Source organism: Sinohyriopsis cumingii, chromosome 1, assembly GCF_028554795.1.
Source record: "Sinohyriopsis cumingii isolate HCF-2022 chromosome 1, ASM2855479v2, whole genome shotgun sequence".
Lineage (NCBI taxonomy): Eukaryota > Metazoa > Mollusca > Bivalvia > Unionida > Unionidae > Sinohyriopsis > Sinohyriopsis cumingii.
In genome coordinates, this window is record NC_142961.1 from 178316547 (window position 1) to 178336788 (window position 20242).

At 31.8% G+C, this 20242-nt stretch overlaps 1 protein-coding gene across 1 annotated transcript in view; it reads left to right on the forward strand.

Moving 5' to 3' along the window:
* The window catches only part of LOC149808461 (ribosome quality control complex subunit NEMF-like), a 94404-nt gene that overhangs the window by 1305 nt on the left and 72857 nt on the right, over positions 1 to 20242 (forward strand). The window contains exons 2-12 of the mRNA XM_089977628.1: positions 1717 to 1785; positions 2781 to 2883; positions 5012 to 5137; positions 6308 to 6453; positions 7915 to 7982; positions 8599 to 8688; positions 9968 to 10041; positions 13279 to 13346; positions 14927 to 15002; positions 15372 to 15434; positions 18424 to 18549. Of these exons, the coding sequence (XP_089833754.1) occupies positions 1717 to 1785; positions 2781 to 2883; positions 5012 to 5137; positions 6308 to 6453; positions 7915 to 7982; positions 8599 to 8688; positions 9968 to 10041; positions 13279 to 13346; positions 14927 to 15002; positions 15372 to 15434; positions 18424 to 18549 (1009 nt within the window). The remainder of the gene's footprint in view (positions 1 to 1716; positions 1786 to 2780; positions 2884 to 5011; positions 5138 to 6307; positions 6454 to 7914; positions 7983 to 8598; positions 8689 to 9967; positions 10042 to 13278; positions 13347 to 14926; positions 15003 to 15371; positions 15435 to 18423; positions 18550 to 20242) is intronic.

The following is a 20242-nucleotide window of genomic DNA, read 5'->3' on the forward strand; positions in this document are numbered from 1 at the left end:
AGCTGGAAGTTCCCTGGCTTATATCGAAAGACCGAATAGTGAAGTTGAACTGCAGTTGTGTATATTGCTATCAAATAGAAATGCAGTTATTTTCTTTACAAATGGACAATATTGACATTTTTTTACAAGTGTTTCGTATCATATCCCTAAGCTTGTCATCTTAAAAGAGTATTTCTGGACAATGATTTTTGGGATACAATATCAATTACGAAGTAAAATTTCGTAGCATGTGTTTTATGCCAGAACTTTTATGTACAAATACTTTTTGCGACAATAGGTGTTTGTGCCAAAGACAGTTGACAAACCAATTCAATTAGTATGGTCAAATATTGTATTTGTGATGATAGACGTAGGATAATGTTGAATGATAGCGATAACCGTTCAAAGAAGTTTCATCTTCAGTATATTCAAACAAAACTCGTGCCTAACAGAACATGACTTTGTGTAGAATGTCAAAACGAAGTATTCCTGAAATACTTTTAGAAATATGAAATTATATATTAACTGTTAGCTTTTTAACTTGAACGATAACCAGGCCATGAAAATTGAAAATCGTTACATGTTTCTACTTGTTTGTATGTCCATTTGTTTATGCATTTGTTTATTGATAGATCTATTTGTTTACAAAAGAATAACAAAGATGGTTGAAATTAAAATGTTTTACTTGAAGAAAACAAGTAGAAAAGTCACGCATTGTGTCTCATGTGGTTGACATGCAGAATTTGATTTATTATATTCTTATACATGAAATGAGACATGCCTTCATAATTATGGATGTTATTAGGTCTCGGTTTGTGTGGCTAGGGACTCAAAATGGCGGATATGGCAGTACACATGTTTTGTGATGTCATATGAAAACAATGAATTGTGTGTTGAGATCATTAAGCCAGCATTCAACATTGTTGCAGGTGTGGATAATATGTATAACCACACCAACTTAGGTATTGGTCACAGAGGATTGACGATTCAGTTATTTGTTTAAATAAAAGAACTACTGCTTGAAGAATACTTAAACAATTTCCAATATACATGAGAAAGCAATCTCTGTTTTGAAAGTGGGTGGGAACATTTGCAGATAAAAGAGACAAATATTAATAATGCTCTATAAACTCAAAACAAGGCAAACTCTGGACTATCTCAATGAATTACTCACTAGTATTGTGTCTGAACAAACTATAAATGACAGTGATGTTCAGATAATATAGTTGTTTGCAATTTCAGGCTAATTAGTACTAAATCATCTTCTTTTAATAATAAATCTGGTGATAACATGATAGGAGTTCATCAGAGTCTGACAAATTATTATTTGAAAAGTTAACATGAAGACTTCTAAGTCTGGGTCATAAGACTTATTGTCAATTCTGCCTTAACAGAAGCTCTGTGTACATGTAACAATTATGTATTCATGTATCCATGTGCATGTAGGTATATGTCAGCCCATCAATACATTTTCATTCACATCATTGATTAATTTTAATATTAAAGTTTTCTTCTTTACTTTTATTTAAATATCATTTTATCCCACCCACTTCAGATTTGAAATGAAGCTCCAGTATGCACTTACCTTTCTCTAGCTAAATAAAATCTGACATTATCAAAACTCATTGAGTTCAACATGCAGTCCATCTTCTTGTCTTACAGGTATTATTGTATAGTTAGAACATTCTCTTGTAGTTGTTATTCAGTATTTATTTACTTATTAACTCTATTTTGCAGGTTCCTTTGTATGAGGGTGATAAATGTCTATGATGTAGACAACAAAACCTACCTCATAAAACTGGGCAAGTGAGTAATAGTCTATTATAGAAATGGTATCTCAGGAGTAGACAAAGTCAGGACAACTTGCAGTTAATCTGAGAAACCAAATTACTCCAAAATTAGAGCCAGACAAACCACCCTTTGGAGGCAGTGGTTTAATGTTTGCCAATTTGTAAATTCAATTAAATGGGCTTGCTGTATGAAATAACAGATTAAAATAGATTTCACATTACACTAGTAGTAATTGAATTAGAATTTCTTTACAGATTTTATAGTCAAACAACCAGATATGTTTTGCCAGTCAACCAAATTTTGTATTACAATATTTTCCCTTTAATGTTAGCATAATTAAAAATATCTTTGCTATATATGAAATTATTAGTTTGAGCTTTTAAAGATTCATCTGTTTTTTATTTTTATACTTGATCTTAAATCCTTCTCTACAACCTCGCCATTTTCATCTGCAGGCTTTTCCATCAAAGATAAGGGTCTAGTGGTTTAAATTATTTTAAAAAGACATCTTTTGATCCATCCTTTTTCTGTGCATATGCTGTCATATACCAATAAGTCAAACAGCATTATCTACATAGAGCCTTTAAACCATAGATTTGACTTGGACTGTTTTTTTTATATATAAACAAAATATCTGTCAATTTAATTACCCAATACAGATGTGGTTAGAAGTGTGAACTGGAAGAACATATGTCATTGCTCAGTAGACAGGCATATAAATACCATTTTCTTTTGCAGATAAATAGTAATTAACAAAACTAAGAGAAATACACTTGCCATTAGTGATTCTTTTGTTTGATCCTAAATACTCATGCTTGTTAGGAAGAAAGTACTTTCGACCAGAAGATAATCATAAGAAGTCACAATATAAAATGGAGTATAGTTGAATATCAATTAAAATATGTAAAGTCAGTCAAACTTTTTGTCTGTCAATATGAATACATTTCCTATTGAGAACTAAATACTGTTAGAAATGTATGTAATTTGCATGTGTTATTTGACAATTGTAGGCAAGAAGAGAAAGCCACAATCCTTATAGAATCTGGCATTAGGATTCACAGCACAGAGTTTGACTGGCCAAAGAACCCAGCACCTTCTGGATTCTCTATGAAGGTTAGTATATTGCATTTAATGTTGCAGTAGTACATTATGAAAAAAAATCACATGATAAGATATGAGAAAGAGTTATCTTTCCTGTCAGATGTATACCACATTGTCGAGTTGAAATATAGAATTTTGTGAATGTATTACAGGAAGAGGATTCATGGATATGAACCAGTGACCCTTCATGTAGGTTGAAATTGAGGAAAATAGGGTGAAGCAGGCAAACAGAGTTCAAAATAGTCACTTTAAATTTCTCTTTTTGTATATTGTATTATTGATGAGTATTATTAAAAGTTTTTAAAAAATAGTAAAACACTGCTTTTTTTACTGAACCACAATTGTTGTATATTGTTGTAAAACAAACCAGAAACCTCAAAAATAAATTACACTAAAACAATTGGCAACAATTTCCATACCAGAAGTTCTCATTTCATATATCTGTATGTTGAAATAATTGATAAAATGATTAATTTATTAGTAATGGACATGGATTCACTGAATCATAATTTGTTTCCAATTGGGCAAAGTCAGTTTTGTACTATATTTTCAAGGATCATGTGTGAATTTTTGTTGGGAATTCCATAGAGAGCAGTGTAATTACTGATACATTTGATCATGAAATTAGCACCAAAACTGACTACAGAACATAAAACTTATTTTAGCTATCTTCACACCTTCCTCTTTGAAGTATAGATTGACACAAAGTCAACATTTTGATTATTAATGCATTGTATTTGAACAAACTTTGTTTGGGGGAATGTCATGAAATTAATGTAAGGTGAAGTGAACTTCACTGTTTGGGCCTCATTAGGTCAAATGACAGACTCATTTAGATTTTGTCAGATACGTACATTGTCAAAAAGATGTAAATATGCATCCTTCCTTAATTTGAACATTTTGTTTCCCAAGCTCTTTAGATAGTTAATAGTACATATTGGCATACACATTTTATGCTTTGAAGTGCTTAAACTCAATACATAGCGTGAGGTTCATTTGCCAACATATGTTTGGAGTCACATAGTTTAACATGAAACACTAAATGACTTTTTCAGCTACTTATTAATGGACCAAATCATGTTTTTGTGACTTTATTTTTCATGATTTTTTTTATTGTAAGTGGGACATAGTTTTTAATAATGTTCATTATTCTAGTTTGTTGACTTGTATCTGCATGATAAATATGTCACAAAGAATCCTATCCTTTAAAATGGAGCAGAACATTAATTTGATGTGAAACAAACAGTGCCACATTATTATTTTGGCACCATTATTCCAGTAACACTGGCAAGTTACAAATATTTTATTACAGTGGGCCTAAATTTATATTATCAATGAATAAATATATTTTTCACATAAAGGACTTGTTATAAATAAAAACTTCTTTTATACAAAAATTCAACAATTGCATCTTCTGCTACCTCTGCTTCTTAAAATGGCAACTTCTCTGCAAAACAAGAATAGAATTATGTAACTGCTTTTGGTTTGCATTTGCACTGTACACAAACCATTGTAATATTAATTTTTTAATCTGCTTTAAAAAGGACATCTGAAAATAAACTGCCACAATAGTTACGAGTGATGAGAGTATAAAACTTGAGTGTTCCAGACTGAGAGCAGGCACATGTGTTTCCTGCAGTTTTGTGTCCTATGTCCCCCAAAATCTTGACCCTGTCTACCATCCAGGGCTAACAGCTTCCTTGGGGGAAAAAAATTTTTTCCTGCATTTTTTCATTATTCTTATTCTCCTAATGTAATGGAATTTTATAATGTATTTGAAGGAAAAAGCAAATTTTAAGTATATTATGTTTCTCCGAAAATACTTACCCAATCACATTACTTAAACACTCTTCCAACCACCCCACCATGCGATCATCCTTGTTAGTATCTTGCTCAGCTAACAACTGGTGACATCTGGTGGTATTGAGGGGAGGTAATGGGCAAGAGTTATTGCCCTTTATATATATATATATATACATATATATATATATATATATATATATATATATATATATATATATATATATATATATATATATATATATATATATATATCCGCACATAATTCTAGATGTTTTCATTTACAAAATTTAAGTATCATCTTCCACTTTAGACATGTTCTTTCATGTATCATTTGCAGATGAGGAAGCACATAAGAGGTCGGAGACTAGAAAGTGTGACCCAGCTGGGGGTTGATAGAATGGTAGACTTGCAGTTTGGTTCAGGAGAGGCTGCATACCATGTTATTGTGGAGCTGTATGACCGGGTAAGCATAACAGATATACTGCCAGGCCACAGGATGGTAGGTTTCTCTTCAAATGTATTGAGAGTCATGTAACTTAAAACCAGTGGGGGAAAGATTGCACAAGTTGTCTGTAGTTTCCATGAATTCTCATACCCAGTGTATGATGTTTTAATGTTTTGTTTTTTGTACCCTCCTTTTTTGCAGTGTAAATTCAAAAAACACATACAAATAATATACTTGCAGATCATGAATAAAAGAAGTGTTTGTCTCATTCCAGCATAAAAGATATCACAAATTTCAGCAGCTTTCAAATAATTTCATGTCAACATTGTAATGTATGTCCTTAGACCATGCTTTAATGTAATGACAAAATTGCCACAGCTGTCATGAAACCATGCTTTATTTTAATGTCAGCATTGCCACAACTATCATTAGACTGTTTTAAGTTGTAATGACTGAATTTGTTTCCTTTTTTATACATTTAGAAATTATGAATACTCAATTATAGGCCAGTACTGTCTGGAACATGCACAGACCAATATCTGTCATTGCATAATGCACTGGGAGATCTAGATTATGTACTGATATCTGTCGTTGCATAATGCACTGGGAGATCTAGATTATGTACCAATATCTGTCATTGCATAATGCACTGAGAGATCTAGATTATGTACCGATATCTGTCATTGCATAATGCACTGGGAGATCTAGATTATGTACCGATATCTGTCATTGCATAATGCACTGGGAGATCTAGATTATGTACCGATATCTGTCATTGCATAATGCACTGGGAGATACCTACACAGACCGATATCTGTCATTGCATAATGCACTGGGAGATACCTACACAGACCATTATCTGTCATTGCATAATGCACTGGGAGATACCTACACAGTCTGATATCTGTCATTGCATAATGCACTGAGATCTAGATTATGTGCAGGTTGTTGAAAGTAATCAGTAGAACAAACAAGATAGACTCCTGGCACATTATACAACAGAACATCAGAGTACATTTTGTTTGCTGTTGTACCCAACTTTTACACGAGTACATGTGTTGATAATCAACATTGTATACATTCTATTATAATGGCCTAGTATATTCTCTTTTGAATGTTGTGTTGAGTAACTAGATGGTATGTCAGCAGTATTGTCCTCATTTTGGCAAAGATTTTTCACCATTTTAGGGCAACATAGTTCTGACAGATTTTGAGTACATCATATTAAACATCCTGCGCCCACGTACAGACAATAGTCAGGATGTGCGGTTTGCTGTCAGAGAGACCTACCCAGTAGCGTCTGCCAAAGAACATGAACTACCAACAGAAGAAAGGTAACTAAATGCACTTTATGCATACTTTCTTTTTGTTTTACACAGACACCTTTATATAAACATGAAAGTGTCTGTACTTTGCTAGCATTTTGAGAGTTCACTCAAATCTCAAAGTTAGTGGACATGGTTTTTATTATGCTATGATCCCTTACAAGAAATTCAAATCTGCATAGTGAGAAACAATTGAATAACCAGTAAATATACACTGTATTCTTCAAATTTACAAAGAGTAAGTGATATTCATTAATTGCAATACAACAGTCTTCAGTCTTTATGACTTAGATTTAATCAGTAATGGAATGATATGTGAGACAATTTAGATAACCTTCATATAAATGGTATGCTTTGTCAGTTGTGAAATTTGTGTTTATGTAACTGACATACCTGTTTATTATGTATCTATTTACTTTTATGTACAGGCCAGTCCAGTGGCCTAATGGTTAGATCATTGACCTCGGATGCAGAAGGTCACGGGTTCAAACCCCGGCTGAGTCATACCATAGACTTACAAAGATGGTACTAATAGCTGCCTTGCTAGGCGCTCAGCATTAAGAGGTTAGTGTTAGGACTGGTCAGCCTGGTGTCAGGATAATGTGACTGAGTGGGACATCCTGCTACATGTCTGCGACATGATGCCCCAGTGCTAGACATCGGTATAAACTGCCACACTGCAGACATCGTAGTGATATCACTGAATTTATTTTAAAGCTTCATTAAAAATCCAAATCACACACAGACACATACTTTATATACAAGTTAAAGAATTCAGTCCTAGAATTATAAAATGTAAGTAGATAGCATCTGGTACCTATATGTTTATTATGTATATATTGTTTTTTATGAGTTAAAGAATTTGATCCTAGAATTTAAAAATTTATGTTAATAGCAGAGTTGCTTTATATTTTTCAAACATCTAGGCTGTTGACCCAGATCTGCCATAACATAATGCAGTGGCAGTTCATGATCTGTGTAGTTTGTTCTGCTGACATTAACAAACTACGTAGACCCAGATTTTGCCAGCACATGATGTGATGGCAGATCTGAGTCTGATTAATATGCAATTTGCAGTTGGATGCAACTTATCAGCAAGTATATATGGTATGTAATTTCAGTGTAATAATTAAAAAACTTGATTTTGCAATTCAGTGATAAACTTAATTTTGCAATTAAGAATTTAAAATGACATATCACATGAATAAGCATGGGAAATAAATCTACTTTTATAAAGTCTTTAAAAATTTTACTACAGATTTAAAAAATTGTTTATAAAGTTGGTTTATTGCTACAGTTGTTGCAGTTTGACCAATGTCTTCTTAGAATTAAATTAGGATTATGAGATTACAAAAGACAAATACATTTGGGAGGATTTATATGGTAATTTGTGTGATAAGTAGCTAAGATACGTGCTACATTTTGTAATATTACTATGAATAAGACTGTTATTGTATCTGTTATCTTCAGACTGAGGGAGATAATTCTGGGAGCAAAGGAAGATGATCCATTGAAGAAAGTTCTGATTCCACAATTAGGTAACATGTATTCAGAAAATATTTCAGTACTTTACAATCAAGGGATCATTGATTTCAGATATGATTTTTTAAAAATTCTTTAAGTACTAATTGTATTTTAATTACCATTCTTTTGTTTTTGTGAAAATACAGGTGCTCCAGTAAACTTCTGATCTCATTTATAATTCCCTTTCATGATTAACTTCAAAACTTGGACATAAAAGAGCAATGGAGGATGCACTATAAGGGCCATTTTGGCTCTGGAATAGGTCTTTTTTTTTCAACATGTGTACAGATAGGTAACTTTTGCATCATATTTTTTCTTCAGAAAAGCTTTACTTAAACAGAGATGAATTTACTCAAAAACTTTACTAGCAGTAAAGGGTGATAATATGTGTAAATGGGAATGTCAGTGTTTTTTGTCAGTTATTATTTTCTTGTGACTACTATATTACACACACATGCTTAAAGTCCAGGTAATGATTCCATTTATTTCTGATGAAGAAAGAGAAATAATTTTGCCTTTAGCACATACAGCTGGAAAAATTTGTTTATGATATATTTACACACATCTTTAAACAGTCCATGTTAATAGGCAATAAAAAAACAATGATGTGATTTTTCTAAATTGTTGTAGACTATGGTCCAGCACTGATTGAAAATTGCCTGATTGGAGCCGGATTTGCAAATAATGTGAAAATTGGCAAAGGATTTAATTTGGCAAATGGTAAGAAATACATATTCATCTTTGAGCTCATTTTCATCAATTTTATTTCATCTGAATATGTAACTGTTTATTTGGTAATATTTTCATTTATACCAGAAAATGCTTGTAACCGTAACTAGAAGTTTTCCTGTATTAAAAAGCTATTTGTAAAATTGATTCTGTAGAGTTTAATAAATGCATGAAAAGCATAAATGAATTTTACTTGTACATACCTTATTAGTTTGAGATGATAGCTAAGAGTCTTTGAAGTAAATTTTATTGGAGATATTTTGTAATTGTTAACTTTTGACTTATAGGAATGTAAACCCGACCTTGCTTATTCTCTTTCATTAAAAATTGTTTGTATTGCTAATAATGAAAACAAATCCAGTGGTCTTACGAAAATTAATAAGACAGTTTAGCTGAAGTGGCCTTTCAGGTTAATTTTATATTTCAAGGGAGGCAACTGAAATTTAGGGATATAATTCAACTTGATAGTGGTCATAGTAATATTATACTTTGATTTCATGCTATTTTAAATCCTTATGTTGTAGCATGTTAATCAATAATCAAATTGAACAGATTTAATAAATGCATATATTCATAATGTAAACATTGTTCAAATTACTGATTGCATATATATATATATATATATATATATATATATATATATATATATATATATATATATGTATATATAGATAAATATTAACCTTTGATCATAATCTTTGCAATGAATAATACAGCATATTATATATATACATACATACATACATATATGCAATCAGTTATTTGAACAATGTTTACATTATGAATATATATCTTTACTGAATCTCTTAAATTTGATTATTGATTGACACTCTACAGTATAAGGATTTAAAATATATATCAACATCTTTGGAAACAATTTTTTATTTTTATTAATTTAGCAATTTTGAGAATAGCTGATTATTATTAGGCATCTCGATGTTCTTGAAAATTTAGTACCTTAAAACTTTTTGACATTTTGGAACATTCTGTACACTATAAATGGTAAAAGACTACATCAGTGATTGTATGTTTCCTCACTATGCAGCACTCTGCCATTATAACGATGTCCATTGGAACTCATCACGAGACCACCATTTAACGAACCACTATATACATATAATTTTATACAACTAAAATGGAGCCATACTCATACCAGCCTTATAACAATAACAGTGTTATAATGAAGTGCCTTATTGTGAGTGCTATAATCGCCAGAGGTTTATTCACAATATTTTTCCCAAGTATTGTTAACTTTGTGTCTTTTTACCAGATATCAGCAGACTAATGTCAGCTATAAATGAAGCAGAGGAATTGTTTGTCAAGCTGCAATCACAGCCCTCAAAAGTGAGTGTCTAATAAAAGAAACCACCATAATGTCCATAAATTGTATCATGTCACCAGTATATTTCCTTAACATAAATTGACAGAGCCAAACCTTTAATTCTGTTCACACTGGTGAATTTTTCAAGATCACAAATTTAAACACCCATGATACATTTTTTCTTCCTTAAATATGTTACCCAATCATAATACTTAGGAAAACTACTACCTCACAAATCTAGCTCCCCCAGATAATGGTTTTAGATAAAGGGAGCTAAAAGTTGTCAACCTATGTGACAGTCTGGCAGAGTGAACTCCCTTTAGGTCTAAAGCTTGATGGCAAAACCCATGAACCTGTCAGTTACCACTTGTGTGAAGCAGCATGCTTTCTGTCTCAAGAGAGACCTCGCAACCTTGGAAGCGTACCATTCTCATTCGTAGGAGTCCTTTCACCTCAAAAGATCTCTACTTCCAACTTGTATCATCTCCTTATACCGACAAAGTTCTGCCATTCGGTTTGCTGACACTGTTGCCTTTGCATATTTTAGAGCTCTTTGTCACTTGCATGGGTCGCCTATACATCTTCACAGGATATGATCGGGCTACAATAATTTTATGTCTGCTAGTCTTTATATACATGCCAACCATTACGCTTTTGGCGTAGTCATTATGCTTTGTTTCACTAAATTACACCATGGTCGATCCATTTTAGTTTGTGTTTCCATTCCACTTTTGATTTTTTCCATGGTGATTGTTTTGGTGCTCCTTTAGTTATGATTGGTAATTTGTTTTTGTTTTCCAACAGAAACCCAGGCCAGTATATTGTTTATACCCAGAAACTGGTTTGAGAAAAGAGATAATTTTGTCTGAAGGCAATTCTGGTACCCTTTTGTTCTACAACATTAATCCTGTTATCCTTTTACTATATAATATTAACATGTATGTGCTAGCTGAATGATCATGTTCATATTTAAGGTCATTTACATGAAAGCAAAGTTAATTTTATTGCAGTTGTCTTAAAGCTTTTTTTTCAGAGACTTCTTTTTGATAATTTTGAGATATTATTAAACTTTAGTGTAGTGGTACCTATGATTCAAACCAAGATATGTACTTCATTCAATGCAAGTTAAAATGTTCCATTTACTTGCAGTGAAGCCATGATGTAAACTTGGTTACTGTAAATGTGAACAATTAACCAAACACTCTTTCTTTGTTTTAAAACTTGTAAAACATTTTAATAAGTTAGATACTTAAATTTTCAAGGCAGAATATGTAAATACTAGTGATCTATGACAATTTTAATGCACTAATATATCAACTGACAATAGTGCAATATAGCTAAATATCTGGGGTTACTATGGTAACAACATTGTGGACAACATTGTGCTAAATGCACAATACTTGCCTTTGTCCAATGAAATTATACATATTTGAAATATATAGAAATTGTAAGAAACCAGAAAAATGTAATATATCTGTCGATATTTCAAACATATGATATCAATTTATCTCAGTTCCACCTAATAATTGATAATGATAGCACCATAACAACTGCGGATATTTTATACCAAAATAACCTTTAAATTGATAAAATACATTGAGTGATCAGTGAAACAAAGTCTTAAGTGCCCCAAGACTTGTAATACATGAAAAAATTGCTTCATGTCATGAAATTTGTAGGTCATAGAGAATTATATTTGAAAATAATTAAGGGTGTTCCCAGACTTACAGTCATGATGGTACCATGGGTCATCTGAAAGTCAAGCACATGTAGGATGGAGGCTTTGAAAAAGTTGAAAAGTACACTTATACAGTCAGACTGTCAAATTGTCATGAAATCCACAAGTCCTCATAATATTGGTGACAATTCAATTACCATGAAAACCTCAAGTCCTCATAATATTGGTGACAATTCAGTTACCATGAAAACCACAAGTCCTGATAATATTGGTGACAAATTACCATGAAAAACTGAATCATCATAATATTGGTAACAGTTAAATTACCATGAAAACCTAAAGTCCTCATGATATTGGTAACAATAAAATTACCATGAAAACCTAAAGTCCTCATAATATTGGCAACAATTCAATTACCATGAAAACCACAAGTCCTTATAATATTGGTAACAATAAAATTACCATGAAAACCACAAGTCCTTATAATATTGGTGACAAATTACCATGAAAAACTGAATCCTCATAATATTGGTAACAATTAAATTACCATGAAAACCTAAAGTCCTCATAATATTGGTGACATTTCAATTACCATGAAAACCACAAGTCCTCATAATATTGGCGACAATTCAATTACCATGAAAACCACAAGTCCTTATAATATTGGTGACAATAAAATTACCTAGAAAACCACAAGTCCTTATAATATTGGTGACAAATTACCATGAAAAACTGAATCCTCATAATATTGGTAACAATTAAATTACCATGAAAACCTAAAGTCCTCATGATATTGGTAACAATAAAATTACAATAAAAACCACAAGTCCTTATAATATTGGTGACACTAAAATTACAATGAAAACCACAAGTCCTTATAATATTGGTGACAAATTACCATGAAAATCTAAAGTCCTCATGATATAGATGACAAATAAAATTACCATGAAAACCTAAACTCTTCATTAACTTGATTGTTATCTCTATTTTAGCATGACTATTTTTTGTGCATAGAATTTTAACAAGTATGATTTTAGGTATCTTTGAGGTACAAGATGTGTCATATAGTAATAACATCAAAATTGTATAGTTCATAATAAATTTTACTGTTGCAAGTTGTGATATTCAACCATTCAGATGACCTAGTAAGTTGCAGATGTGTTAGAATTGTCATTTGGTTTAGATGCTTTACATGTCAAGGCCATTTATATTAATGACAGTGAAACATGTTATTAATGAATATTTATATGCCCCCAAAACTACTTAGTTGTGACCTTAATGTCAAAGCCATCTGTTGTTTGATGACAGAAAGTATCCTTATGAAAATGTATGTTTTCAATGCAGTTCCTGCATGATCTGTTTGATAATGCTAGTTTTATGCTAGTTTCAAGCAATATATCTGGAAAAATTAAACGGATCTGGAAAAAATTATACAATATTTTCAAAATTTTGTATTCACTCACTCCCATTTTCAGAAAATGTTTCCCTTTTCGATAAAAGGAAGAGGGAATTTTGACATATCCCATAATATTATGTCCTTTGTTTGAAACTTTGCTTAATTTTTAATTGTAATATATTCTAGGGGTACATTATTCAGAAAGCAGAGAAGAAGCCCAGTGCCAAACAGGGAGAAGAGGAACAATTACTGATGTAAGTTAAAAGCAGCAGACTTTTTAATTTTTGGGTCTCATGATACCCTAACTATTTTTAGGTGGATGACATCATCTCAGAATATTCCTTAAGGGGATGGAGGTGGAGTTTGCAGTGTAATTTGTTCAAATTAATTTAGCTGCTTAAATCAAAATAATTTGAAGGGAATCTGTACTTCTATTTGCATAATATAAAAATGAAGAATCCTTGCAAAATTTTCAGGCTATATGGTATTTATTTACATCAGTTGTTTTTCATTATTGTGTTCTAGTTATCTTATACAGGCATTGCACATATACTGTATATTATTAATTTCTTGATGTTAAACATATCATGTTTTGATTTTTTAATTTTTTTTCACTGTTTTATGAGACAAAATTGTTGAGTCTGTTTTAATTATAGAAAATGCAAACAAGTTACAGAACACATTTAGATTTTTTATTTTTTATGTTGTCCATGATTGAATTAGATAATTTCTATACAGGTGATTTAATTTGATAGCTACTACACTGATGATTGGAATTGATAACTTTTGAACACTTGTGATTGGATTTGACAGCTTTTATGCAGGTGATTGAATTTGATAACTTCTACACAGGTGATTAAATTTAAAAACCTCCATGTAATTGATTGAATTTGATAATTTCATTACAGGTGATTGAATTTAATACTATACAGGTGTTTGAATTTGGTCACTTACCTGAAGGTGATTTAATTTGATCAGGGCTGTTAAATTTAAATATACATGGTACCCAGGGAAGGCAGTTTTTTAAAAACATATGTCAGGGTACTGTGATTGCACAGAGTTCATATTAAAATGAAAAGAAATTTTTTAATTGCATATATAGGTGAGTACCCCATATTAAAAGTGCCCTCTCTGGGTCCCCATTATGTTTTAATGGAACTGCCCTAACCTCCAGACAGATGATTGAATTGGATAATTTATTCGCAGGTGATTGAATTGGATAATTTCTACATGGGTGATTGAATTTGATAAATTCCATGCAGGTGATTAAATTTAATAACTTGTATGCAGGTGATTGAATATAGTAATTTCTTTGAAGGTGATTGAAAACCTCGAGACAGATGATTGAATTGGATAATTTCTACACAGGTGTTTTAGTTTGGTAATTTCTGTACAGGTGATTTAATTTCATAACTTCTACACAAATGATTGAATTTGATAACTTTAACACGTCAAGTGAGTGAATTTGATAATGTTTAATTGCTGCTGTTCAAAATGGAGTGTATAGAGTAATTTCCCTTTTGTCACTGCATATGAATTTGTTTTATTTTATGTTCATGCTGTTGTTGTTGTTGTGGGGTTTAACACCATTTTTCAGCACACGATAGACTATGCATGGCGGCCAGTATTAATGGTGGAGGAAGAACCCGGGAAGAACCACCGACCCACGAGAAGCTACTGGCAATATGTTCATGCATATTGTTTTCTGATTTTGATATAAGTAATGGCCTCAAAAGTAAGTTAAATATTAAAATATTATTGTGTTATTGTGTTGTACTATGGTGATATACATGTAGTTTTAAAAAATTATTTCAATCCACCTTTTTATATATAGATATGATGAATTTCATCCTATGATGTTCAGACAAAATGAAAAACAAAGATATGTGGAATTTGACACTTTCAACAAGGTAAGATAATTTATTTATTCCTGAACCAATAAAAGCTAGAATTTTAATTTTTATATAATTTTTAAACCTTAAAATCCTAGCAGGATTGTTTATTGCTGAAATACAGTGTGGGTATGTTTTTCTGTCTTATTATGGTGCAAAGATTTACTGATTGATCATTAACAGTACAGATAGCTTGAATAAGGACTTTCTCTTATAATGCTAATGTTTCCCTACCATAGTGAATATCAGACATTGAGTCCTTTGCTTTTATTTGTCAGTTTCCATTACACCAGAGACTTTGTCAAGAATCTTGAGTCTTTTATTTGTCATTTTCCATTACACTGGAGACTTTGTCGAGAATCTTGAGTCTTTTATTTTCAATTTCAGGCTGTTGATGAGTTTTTCTCCAAAATGGAAAGTCAGAAGTTGGACACAAAAGCTTTGCAACAAGTAAAAACTGGAGTGCAGTTCTCTGAATCTTGGTTTCTGTATCTAATTTCAGGCACTAAATATTTGTTATTCATGCACTTGATTGCAACTGTGAACCCTTCTTGAAACACTTTTAGCATAAGTTCATGTCAAGAGACATTAGCTTAATAGTGTGATTAACTTAATACAAGTTGAAGAACAGTTATTAAACTTTAAATAGCATTTGCAATCTTTTCACCATACATTTGTTTTAAAAATATTCATGAAAATTTTGTCAGTTTTTGCAAGACATCCTACTTAATTTATATAAATTTTATCTACATAAGTAAGAACAAAACTTCTCAAATGTTTGTACATGTCTTACAGTGAGCAAATGTTAAAATATCTGTATCACAAAATTCCTGGATTTACTGAAAGCACAGATGCTAAAAACATTGATTCTCTATACCGTGTTCCTTTCTTATTAAGGACCGTAGTATTATGAAGCCCTCATATAATATGGGTAAGGTAATAGAGCCAGTTAAATTATAAAATTCTTTGATTTCTCTTTTTCACTTGATTTTAGTTTTTGAATGATAAGATGCAATTTTATTATATACACGAGTGTGAAATATAGAAAATAATTGGTGAAATAATTTTCATATTTTTTTTCTCATTATATTTTCACATGTAAATACTATATATTTTCACATGCGCAAATACAAAATTTTCCATCATGCTGTGCAATGCTCGACTCTGTTTGCCTTCAGAAGTTATATCTGCAGCAACAAAAATGATCGCTTTTTTTTAAAGTTGCAACAGATCAATAGAAAACTGAATTACGTTTCTGTCATAAAAATTTATTTTTGCTAAAGAAATTTGGCTTGATGTCATTTACATCTCTGTGAATCTATTTCCCCATTTTTCCTTGACAACAGTGATAAACCAGCTCTGACAGTGCCGAGTTCAATTTGCTTTATGGTCAGAAATGATCAGATACTTTACAAAATGTAATACGATCAGGTCTACTCAATCCTATCACTCTCTTAAGTCACTGATATTTATATGATCAGTCTATGAATATGGGATGAATTTGTAAAATAGGAGGTGGGGTTCTGTGCTCAGGAGTGAACATAATCTTCTTTCCTTCAGTTTTCAAGCAAGTTTGGTATATAATAAAAAGAAAAGTTTCTTATCCTGTTTAAATGCAAGATATATTTCATCTTGTGGTACCAAAAAGGATATATCACATTTTTCTGTTGCATCACACAATGAAATAGATCTAGTATTAATGTAGGAAAAGAAAATATCCCCTATATATTGTTGATTAACCTATAAAATACATTATTATACCTATATATTGTTGATTAACCTATAAAATACATTATTATAGACTACACCTTATAATGATACTGCATTACTGTTAACGTCTCTCATTTATAACATAATATGTTTTTATGACTTCCATAAAACCATGTTGTACTGTTAAATGAAACACTGTTTGTTAAAAAAGGTGATATCAGTTAATAAATCTCTGAGTTGTGCCTATAGCATAATGAGGTGATCTTGCATGTGATAGCTTATTCCCACTTTAGAGACAAAATTCTGATCCAGTTTTGATTAACCTTCAAGGTTCCTGCAGTCCTGGAAGTCCCGGAAAAGCTTGTAAATTACAGAAAAGCATTTCAAGGGCTTTAAAATTTTTGAAATTTTCATAAATCATTCAAAGTTTTAGAAAAGTCATGGAATTTGGTTATTTTGCATTATCCAATCTTGGCACAAATGTTTTACCATCCTACCTTACTTTGACAATGGATTTGTTAGAGTTATTTCCCCTGAAACTTCTTAGACTATATCCTGGGATTTTAACTGCCATTCAAAATCATTGTACTCATGGAACTCAAAAGAGAATGACCTAGCCAGTAGGATGAAGTATGCCAAAAGCCAGCTGTAAAATGTTTTTGTGTTAAATTTGTGTTAGGTAAGTATTAAATTTACAAAGTAGGTACTCTTGAAATTGGTAAAAAGGTCTTGGTAACGTCATCCAATTATATTTTTTAACGATTGCAGGAACCATGAGCCATGTTAAATAGGCTGTATATGATCAAGATCTTGGATGAGTACAATTATGACCAAGATTTATGCGTATTATTGAGTGATGTGTACCTGATTGACTGGGCTTGTCAACACTTGAGCAACTCAATTTCTGATCATATATTTACCAAACTTGTATAATAAAGTTGTGTAAAGTGTTTTTGCCAAACTTATATCATCATTATTATTTGTGACCCAATCTTAATCAACATGGTGAATAGTCAAATATCACCAAGCTGTTGGATTATTTTATTACATATGATATCTATGCATATTTATTATGTGTTATTGCATCTGATTGCCTGATTTTTTTTACCACTCTAGAGACCGTATGTCTCCCAGGATGTTGATCAGACTTGGTAAATAGGCCTGTGTTCTCAAGGTTGTGAGTGAAACTCATGCATTATTGACTTGACCTTGGAATTTGTCGACCAGACTTGTGTTATCTTCTTATATTATCAAAATGTTGGATGAATTTGATTGTGAACAATATCCTCACACATTATTGGGATAATCTTTCATTTGATTAGCTGAGCTTGTTACCACTCTGGAGACCAAATTTCAGTTATAGTTTGCTCCACCATACTAAATAAGCTTGTATTGTCATTTCAAAAGACATATTAGTGACCTCCCTTGCATCAGACAGCTAAGCTTGTCACCTCTCTAGATGTTTAAAACATGGTAAATTGGTTTGTATCATCAAGGTCATGGATGACATCACTTATGAGCAAAAGATTATGAATGTTTATTATATATTTATCTTTAGAAATGAAATGTACCAGGATATAGTAAAACAAGTAAACTTAACAATATAGAATTTGGGAGACAGTTTACATGGTGTTCCTACAATACTGCATAAGCTTCCTTAGTGAAATGGTTCCCTGTTAAGTGAAATGGGAGTAAAATCATGCCTATGTGGACCTCTTGTTTTTTATAGGAAAAGGCAGCACTGAAGAAATTAGAAAACATAAAAAAGGATCATGAAAAAAGAGTTCAAGAACTTCAAAAGGAACAGGATGTGGACAAGTTAAAGGGACAGCTCATAGAAATGAACCTTCAGTTGGTGAGCTGTAATTTTGATTCACCCTCATTAAATTATTTAGCTGTAATATTGATTCAGCCTCAGCAAATCAGTATGCTATAATTTTGATTCAGCCGCAGCGTAAATTAGTAAGTTTTAAGATTGATTAAGCTTCAGAGTAAATTAGTAAGCTGTAAAATTGATGCAGCCTCAAATTAGTACACTGTTATTTTTATTCAGCTTTAGAATAAATTAGTTGGCTTTATTATCAGTTAATATTTATAATATGACATTGACACTTAAATTTCAGTTTTCCTGCTGTGTTGAACCAATACACTAATACAAACCCAATAAAGATAACTAATTTTGATGTCCCAAGCCAATACATGACAAAAACTGTTTCGTTTTATTTTTATCTTTTGATGATTTTATTTTTGTTGTAAATTGTCTCAAAACACTTAAGCACATTTTTAATGGTTTGGGTTTTGATTCATGATGGTCTTTACGGTAAAGGAAACTTTAGAACCTGGAAGAAACCATAGACGTTAGATGGGCTACCATATACTGGACCTGCCAACTGTCTCGATTTATCCGGTAGTATCCAGGATTTGCATGAGGATTTGCATGAAGAAAAAAAAATGTATTTCTGCACATTCCATGTTCATAGCTGCCAACCCTCATGATTTTGGCTTGAATTTCATGACTTTTTCAGCAATTCACAGATTCACACCGCATGCAGAAAAATTACAAATTTCCCCATTCTCAATTATTTTAAATCTGTAGTAAAATAACCGATTTCACGTTAAGTGCAAGTCGTGATATTGGCAGTTGCCGAAATGGTCCAGTACTGCTGGTCACAATATTAGTAGAACTACAGCCGATTGGTATAGTTGACCCGTAGCAAGCATTTTAGCCTATTTTAACCTGTATGTATGAGAGTAGTTTTACAAATTCTTTTGAGAGAAACTGGGGCCTAAAAAATTTGTCAGCAGTTTTTGACACCAAGATCAACCAGCAGGCACGAAGCCTGAACTGTTTCAAAAACAAATTTATGATCAAGCGATTGAGGAAGTTCAAGAACAAGTGAAGTTTGTGAATGCCATAATAAACAGAAATGCAGATATATTTATGCATGTATGTAGTGTTTTAGTTTTATTTTGTGATCATGATATAGTGTAGTACTGATGGTCAGAGTGGATGGAGTTATTGTCATGGTATTTTACACTAATTCATGTCAAAATTCACTAATTGTTATCCCTATTTTCACTCGTTGTGAGCCTGGACGGTTGCATCTATGCATGTTGAGGGAGAAATTTGAGATAATTTTTGGTCAAATTCTGTTTTTCAGTCAAATTGGGTACTTACATATTCTTAATTTCTAGTATCAACAGCCACCATTGTGAAGTTGATTTGAAATGTGTTTGGTTTGTTCTCTTTGTTCAGTTTATTCTAATGGATACATTTTTGAATAAGAAAACTTGATTTGAACAATGAACAAGGACAAATTTTGAATGAGATGTCCACTACAGAAAGGAATACACTGAGGAATTTCCATTCATTAAGTCCAGTTTGAAAGATATTGTTTGTGTCATTCTCCACCTCAAAACTACCCTGTGAAACCCAGTCTTGAATTCCGTTTTCTTTTAGTTGGCTGGTCTGATATATACCACTGCACATGCCAGAACTACAAATCAAACCCAGAGCCACAGAAGCACAGAGCAAGTATTTTACCAAT